The sequence below is a fragment of the Musa acuminata genome, chromosome BXJ2-9, assembly GCF_036884655.1.
Source record: "Musa acuminata AAA Group cultivar baxijiao chromosome BXJ2-9, Cavendish_Baxijiao_AAA, whole genome shotgun sequence".
NCBI lineage: Eukaryota > Viridiplantae > Streptophyta > Magnoliopsida > Zingiberales > Musaceae > Musa > Musa acuminata.
The window spans coordinates 10,038,235-10,046,952 of record NC_088346.1 but is presented as its reverse complement, the minus strand read 5'-3'; the positions used below and the strand labels follow the sequence as shown (position 1 = coordinate 10,046,952).

The 8,718-nt window shown below is 32.9% G+C and overlaps 1 protein-coding gene across 1 annotated transcript; it reads left to right on the top strand.

Annotated features, from left to right (window-relative positions):
- The first annotated feature begins 7,284 nt into the window (after window positions 1-7,284).
- LOC135622188 (transcription factor MYB93-like) lies at window positions 7,285-8,381 on the top strand. The gene is made up of 3 exons (XM_065123830.1): window positions 7,285-7,445; window positions 7,514-7,643; window positions 7,728-8,381. The coding sequence occupies exons 1-3, from the start codon at window positions 7,313-7,315 to the stop codon at window positions 8,335-8,337; spliced, it is 873 nt and encodes a 290-aa protein (XP_064979902.1). The 5' UTR covers window positions 7,285-7,312; the 3' UTR covers window positions 8,338-8,381.
- Window positions 8,382-8,718: the final 337 nt, after the last annotated feature.

Here is an 8,718-nt window from a genome sequence, read left to right as displayed (position 1 = left end):
AGAGAAGGTAGAGAGAGAGAGAGAGAGAGAATATGCTGATCGATGCCATCGCCGCCGTCGATGATGGACGATCGCGTTGCGTTGGCGCACAGCACATGACCTTGATCTTTGAGATCTCAGCCGTCCATCGATCCACACGCGGAAATCAACGAGGTTCAATGCTCCTAAATTTTAACTTTTAAAACTAAATAAAATAGTTTATTAAATTATTTTAAACAAACATAAATAAATTTATAAATCAATGATAAGTCATAATTAGATGTCATTGAAACACCTCTAGTTTGATTATAAGAGCTTGACTAAGACATGATGATTTGGATTCAATAAGTTAATCCATCAATTACCATAAAATTTTATATTTTAAAATTATTTATTTTTATTTTTTTGGCTAAAATAATAGTTAGAATTTTTGACCAATTAAATTTGAGTTAGAGTTGGACTTATTTTATATTTGAGTAATTTTTAAAAATTATAGTTAGCTTATGGTTCGAACATCAATTTAAAGATTTTTGAAGACGAGATTGAACTCTCTAAATTAAGTCTCGTCAAATTCGAGAAACAATTGAAATGGATGCATCAATCAAAACATATAAGAATAATCAAATATGTATGTTGTTTGTTCGGAGAAATTTACATGTGGAGGATAGAAATGAGCTCAGATTTAACTTATATCTTAATAAATTATTAAAGAGTCGGATTATAAATATTAAGTATCATATATGAGTAAATAATTTCCATCTAATGGATTGTAAGAATGAGTTAAGAGTTAAAAGCAATTTTGAAAAAAAAACAAAAAAACACTGAATCAGGTGATTAATGTTGGATTAAATCAACTCGAATTATCGGAGTAAAGTGGATGAACAAAAATGATGAGATTAAATTATGATTTGATTAAACGAAGAAAATTAATATTTCGGGTTTATACGCTACAAAATGTATTCTCCCCTTTACAAAAACAAAAAATAAAAAACACATAAAATTTTCATTAATTAAAGAAGAAAATAATAATGTGTCAATTGAACTTACAACATTAACAACAATATGTATGAGAATAATATTCTCTCATTAATAAAAAAAATTAACACTATGTAAAATCAGGTATGTTTCATTTTGAATTCATTGAATTAGATTTAAACATTCGAACCTTCTTCATCACAATAAATCAAAACATGTAACTATGTGACTTTTTGGTCAAAATCATTTTCACTCGGATGGATATAAGAGCATAACATTACTACTAATATATGGTACTCACTGATTGCCTTAATCACGAACAAAGGCACCGCACCCCTTAGCGAGCACTATTTTGCAGAATCGGATTCAGATAAAACACAAATAGATAGAATTTTCTTATACTTTCAACATAAATTCTTCTTTGATCGAGTCATGACTTCATGACTGTGTTCTTTCGTGACATTATTTTCTCTCTCAAAAACCAAACGATAAAATAAAATAAAATTATTAGATGAATTTCATCATATTAGATTGACTACCAAACCATATTTAATCATAACCAAATAATGTGAAACAAAAAATAGAGAAAAACAGAGGGTGAGAAAAGATGTGAGATGTGAGAGGACAAAAAAAACTTTCTCCATCTAAAAAGATACTAAGAGCTGATAACTCAAAATATAAAAGCTTGATAGTGTTTTAAAAATTAGAATCCTCTTCAATATTCCTTCCTTCCCTTATTATATATGAGTCATAATTTACTAAAATTGAAATATAAATTATAATACATATTAAATTATGATGCATTTTACTTTAACGATTTTGAATTTTCATAATTATCTCATGATATGAATCATGTTCTTGAAATTTAATAGAGTTGGAGCTTTGATTTATTGTGTTACAACTTAGGAACATTCAATACTCACCATGAATTGTATCATCCTCTCAGAAAGAACTTATCCATAAATTATTATTATTACCATGGGAAAACTGGTTATCTTGAATATTAATCCCTTAAGGCTAGACCAATTTTCCTGTCCTTGAGTTTATTATAAATTTCTATTGGAAAATAATTTTTTTTAAACGATCCAAACAAGGTCCCCTTCTTCAAAGATCTTCGCATGACGATACTTATTGGTATTTTATTTATAAACTTAGTTGCTAGATTCATGCTTTTTCTTCTTCAAGAATTTTTATCATGGTAATAGAAAAATCTTCTCCCTTTCAACTTAATAAAACTGATTTAGGTATTTTAAGTAAGATTTAGAGTTATAAGCAAATTCAACATGAGATCTAATTCTTTTGGTCTTTTTACAGTAAAATATCGTAGTAGATTATTCAATATTCTATTAGCAATCTCAGTTTATCGATTTGGTTGATGATGATAAGCATTACTATACAATAGGTAGGTTGTATCTCTTTGAGTTTTTATTATATCAATCAAAAAATCTATACATCTTCCCGGTGGGCATTAGAAATTAGTAAAGGAGTTTATGCATCAAAATTTTGAGTTTACCCTTTACAGGTTTGGCATTTTCTACATCTTTTCACATAACGTGTAGTATTCCAATAGATTGTAAACTAAATATATTTTGCTTTGATGAGAATAACTATTTTTTCTCTTCTAAAATGACCTTATAATTCACGAGAGTTTGGTTCTAGGATAATATGCTTATAATATGCTTATTTATAAAATATTTAGGAATATAAGGTTGAATTCCACAAAAGAGAAGACCCATGTTTTTCACAAAATATTCATCATTATAGTAAATATTTCTTATTACATCAAATCTTTTTTGTTGGTCACATATAATATTAAGAAGCGCTAATTGTCAATTGAGTGCATCTATAACCTTATTACATATTTTATTCTTATGCTTTAAGATAAAAGTATACTCTTGTAAAAATATTACCTATTTTGAATATCGCCTATTGAGATTTGTTTAAGACTTTTTATCTTTAAGAGTTTTATGATCAAAATTTAAGATAAATTCTTTTTGAATTAAATAAGGTCTACAATGAACAATAGCTATAAAATTTAATATCATAAGTTGAATATTTTTTTTATGTATTATTAAGTTTTTCATTGAAGAATACAAATGAATGTCGTTCTTGGCGTCCTCCAATACCCACACAAGAGATACCATAATCAACTTCAAATAGTTTAGAAAAATCTAATAATATAATATTAGGACTAGTGGATAATTTCACCCTTAGTAGTTCAAAACTATTGTTTGCACCAAGTGTCCATTGAAACATTCTTTTCTTTATACAGAGAAGCTATAATAGTGTTGAAATTCTAAATAAATTGATAATAAAAGGATGAGAACTCCAAACATCTTGTAAGGATGTTGGTGTTGGCCAAGTCTAGGTAACTTCAATCTTCTTAGAATCAATTTGGATGATTGTAGGGGTTAAGATGAAGCCCAAGAAAGCTAAGCTAAATATTATGGAGTACTTGTTAAGATTTATATATAGCTTTTCTACCATAAATAGGATAGTTCTCAAATGTTTAATATGATAAGTTTGATGCAACTATAAATAAGAATATCACCAAAGTAATTAACAATAAACTTTCTAATATAAGGACATAGAATTTGATTCATTACTCATTTGAAATGTTTATAATATTTGAAAGTCCAATTATATAATTAGTTGTTCATATAAACATTTCCGAAAGTAGTCTTTTATTATCTCCTGATTTAGTATCGATTTGATGATAGTCATTTAGAAAAGAGTATCAACAAGTATATCAAACATACTCTCCACACGTAAAATAAAAAATCTGTACTTGATAAAAATATGATTTATATCTCGATTATCGACATATATTTATCAAGTTTCATCGAGTCAAAAGAGTTAAAATGATACCAGCTTAAACTTTTTCAAATATAATTCATGTACAGTAGATACGTAACATGTCTATTCACCTTTTTATGTTCTTTTGAACTCATCCTGAGATTTGTTTGATAAAATTACTCTTAGAATTAGATCGATTTAATGTTAAAAAAATTTTATAGGCCACATGCATTCTTTAGCAACTAATATAAATGCAACTTTAGTTTTTTTGTTTTCTCTTATAAACTTATTTAAAGTAAGTTCATTATTTTCTACTCTACATTGTATAACAAACTCTACATTGTATAGCAAAAACATAATTTTAGTTTCATTAAATTTAAATATATAGTTATTCTTTCTACTGTCATGGATAGTACATATCATATTATCATATCTTTCCAAAAGTATATAGCAAACATCCATTAATACTATATCACACCACATATCATCTTTATAATTTTTGTTCATCGGAAAAGAAACTAGTACTAATTAATAATATGCATCTCATTATCTTTTTAAACAATATAATTTGATATGATTTAGAATATGGTTTATCTTGAGCACTAATCGATAAGCATCAAATAGCCTCTTGCATCTCTACTTCATCTCGAATCATAACTCAAGCCACCGACATATCTTACAATAAATTATTTTTTTATTTCTTGAGTATTATTTTGGATCATGAACTTATAGAATTCTTTAGTATAGTTGATGATGATTTTAGTATCTTATTAAAGATCATTAAATTGTGCGAAAGCGAATTTGAATATAATCAAATGGAAGAAAATTCTTGCAAAGCTCATCTTTCCTTTGTGAATGTGCATCTCTTAGCATCTTATCCCACTGTATCGAAGCATAACCTCGAAGTCTTGTAGTAATTAATTTTATATCTCGATCTTCGAGCATCTCTTTATATTCAAAGAATTTCTCAATAACACTAAACCAATCAAGAAACTCTTCAACAAGTCAATCCTGATATTATTATTTGTACCAAAAAAATCTCTCCATGAATGAGTCTTCTACAAGCTTTTTGGATATAAAAGGATTCATGTCTTCAAAGATATCATTTGCATAATGATAATTTGAGCCACTAGATCCCTTTTACATTGAACCATTCAATCACCTAATTACTGAGTCATAATTTATTAAAAATTAATCATAAATTTATAATACATATTAAAATTATAATGTATTATACTTTGATGATTTTAATTTTTATAATTATCTCAAGATATGAAAAATCTTTCATAGGATCAAACTTCTAATTTATTATCTTAAAACATGAGAGCATTGGATACGCTGCATCACCAAATGCATCAGAACATGTCAAAAGCATTCCTTGCTCTCAATTTTTACTTCCCATCATTAGTTGTCTCTGATATTAATCCTTATTCCTGCCTTCTCTTTGTAACTGTTCTCATTACAATTACTACACTTATCTTACTATTCCTTCTAAGGTCATAATCCTTGTTGTCTTCATCATGATGCATTGGCAATTAGGAGCCAACTACTGACATGGACAGTGCTAGGCTCCAGTCATAACCACTTGGTTGCGAACGTTCAACTCCTCATGAAATCGAACTCAGGAGCTTTTGCCTGTTATTTTCATTGAAATGGAAAAGATATGATGAAGTTAGCATTAGATTTGCGGATCCCTGCATCTGCTCATCCCAAAGTTTAACTCGAATACCATTCACGGGTGTATAGGATATTAGCACGGATCCTTTTGGTATATGTAATATTTTAATACATACATATATATATATATATATATATATATATATATATATATAATTACATGTTATGTTAAAATTATAACATATATATTGTAGAAAAATAATAATACAGTGAAAGAAAATGACTGAGATAAAGCAAACATGTCGAATAAGAGAACAATGAACAAAACAAAATTTTCTTCCCTCTTATTTCTCATGTAAAAAAAAATTAAATATTTTTTATGATAAATAAAATAATTAAGGGTATTTGAGGCTTTCTAAAGTTCAATGGTCTAATTTGTAAACTGCTTGGCATTATTTGTGTTCTTAGTAAATCCTGTATCTGTCTCAGCTTTGCTTCATGTGTTGTGTTCAGAAACTGAGAGAGGCATTATTAAAGACCATTATGATCTAAAGGCAGATCAGCTGATTGATGTCTGTATCCCTCAATCACTATACAGGTGACTGAATGAATCCAGCTTAGATTCATAGATCAATGTTTTCTAGTATTTTGTTACCTCAGGATGGTTCCTTGCACAAGGAACCTTGATGGAGGAAGAAACCCTAGAAAATATCAGACACACAAGCTTAGCTGAATGAGAGAGTTAGTAGGCTTTAATTCCTCTGGTAATGGGTTTTTACATATTGCTGATTTGCTTGTTGTTGGCACCAAATGATGCGACAGAGAGGGAAGAGAGAGAGAGAGAGAGAGAGAGAGAGAGAGAGGACTGCATTTCTTCTCATGTCCTCTTGAATTTGTTCTTTGTAGCTATTGATGCTACCTCCGTTCGATGCATTCTTTACGTAGGTTTATAGGGACTTGCAGTGGAAATAGTCTACAAACTCTGACGACACAATTGGCCTTCAAGAAAGCATTAAATTGTTCTTCGGAATCTTCTACACAGGAGACTTTGCACGAGTCTCGATGGGTGCAGAAGATTGTCGGATGGGAGGAAGTGCGTCAGCCATGAAGACTGTCGTCTTCGATTGTTGAAGCTGAAGGAGATGGTGGAGATTTTGGGTGTTGGCTGCACCAACTCTTTGCTAACTCAACCACATCGTCAAAGGAAGTGGCATCATCCTCTTGTCCTCATCGATGTTTTCGCACAGTGAGTTAGCTTGATCTTACGTTATACACATCACCTTTCTCTCCTCTTTCTCTGCCCTCAGTCTTCCGTTTAGTCCTCACACCACTCCTATTGCATGCATGTACGTTCTGCAAGGATCCCATTCTCTGCCCAATCTTATAAATATTCATCTTGTTTTTTGGAGCAGCAGCAGTAGCACAACTATTTGGTATGGAAAAGATGATAGTTAGTGTTAGGACTGGTCAATAATTTTTATTTGATAAAATTTTAATTAAATTAAAACTCTGTAGTAAAAATAGAATTTTATTGATAACGAGAGGTGAAACATTTTGGATACTCTTGAGGGGGGTTTCCAAAGAGGATTAAGGAAAAAGCTTTTTCAGATTTATGTAAGAGGTATATAAGAAGAATTATATTTAAATAGAGATAACTTAGGAATTTTATAATAATCTCATATATTAATTAATAATGTACTCTTCGAATTACTTAAGATTACTATATGAGCAGGTGATGATGGCTTTTTGCTGTTGATGACTGAAACCCTCCATCTGATCTGATGATTACTGCCCATTCCGAGAAGAAAGAAAGGTAAAGAGGAAGGGCGTGTTAGTCTTTTTGGATGAAATGAACCAAAATTTAGTGTATATAAGGGAGAATCCATGCATCAGGTGTGGCATAGTGGAAGAAGCTTAGAGAGAAGGAAGGCAGTTGTAGTCTTCAATGGGGAGATCCCCCTGCTGTGATGAGAATGGCCTCAAGAAGGGTCCCTGGACTCCTGAGGAAGACCACAAGCTGGTCCGGTACATCCAGAAGCATGGCCGTGGCAGCTGGAGATCCCTCCCAAAGCTTGCTGGTTCTCTCTCTCTCTCTCTCTCTCTCTCTCTCTCTCTCTCTCATGTTCATGTGTGTGTTCTGGTGTAGGACTAAATAGATGTGGCAAGAGCTGCAGGCTAAGATGGACTAACTACTTGAGGCCAGATATCAAGCGAGGCAGGTTCTCCCCAGAGGAAGAGCAGACCATCCTCAACCTCCACTCCATCCTCGGCAACAAGTAATTAGCAAGCATTTCCGGCACTGGTTAACTGATAATAATCTTCGAGCTTCTGAGTGTGTAAGCTGCCTTCCAAAAATTTAGGTGGTCGTCGATTGCTTCCCACCTCCCGGGCCGGACTGACAACGAGATCAAGAACTTCTGGAACACCCACCTCAAGAAGAAGCTGATCCAGATGGGTTTCGACCCGATGACGCACCGCCCGAGGACCGACTTCTTCGCCACCCTTCAACAGCTCATCGCCGTCACTAACCTCCGCGAGCTTATCGACGGCCGCCCTTGGGACGACCACGCTGCGCGGCTCCAGGCCGAATCTGCCCAGGTTGCAAAGCTGCAGTACTTATATCACCTCCAACAGTTAGCCACCACCATGGAGACCCCTTCGGTCCCTTCTCCGACTCGTTATCGAGATATCGATGGCCAGAAACGGGATGACGACCCATTGCCAGAGCTTCAGGTACCGTGCTTCTTCTTCGATCAGCCTACAAGCAACGAGGCCAAGCAATCTTCCAATCTAATTGGACTCAGCCTGGGAGACACCTCACCGGGATCGCCATTCATGCCACCTCTTCCTCCTCTCGCTGATGTCTCGATCGGCAACCTGCAGGGGGGTGCTCGTAGTGGGAACCCTCCTCCCTCCTGGCCGGAGATATTGTTCGACGACCCATTCCTTGTAGCTTCTGTCAATCTTTGAGAGTGCTTAAAGCGATGCATATGCATCATATATGTATTCCTGTATGTACGCACACATAATGTCTATGTAGATCTATACTTCGATTAGGTTTTGGTGATCGTTCATTCATCTGCCTCCTCCTTCCTTGTTTGTTTTCTCTCTGTGATACAGTGGCTTTAACCATACGAAACACCATATCTGTCACATCTTGTTAACGAGAATAAGATCGAGTCTCTTAGGCACTACCATTTCCACACAGAAAAAGAAATCAATAGATAATGATAAGCGTAATTCATTGTCAATTATTTGCATTATTCTGTAGCATGTGCACCATGTTCAAAGCATCTTCTTGCGCTCAAGAACATAGTTGATGCATTAGTTAAGCTACAAACAGTACGTGTT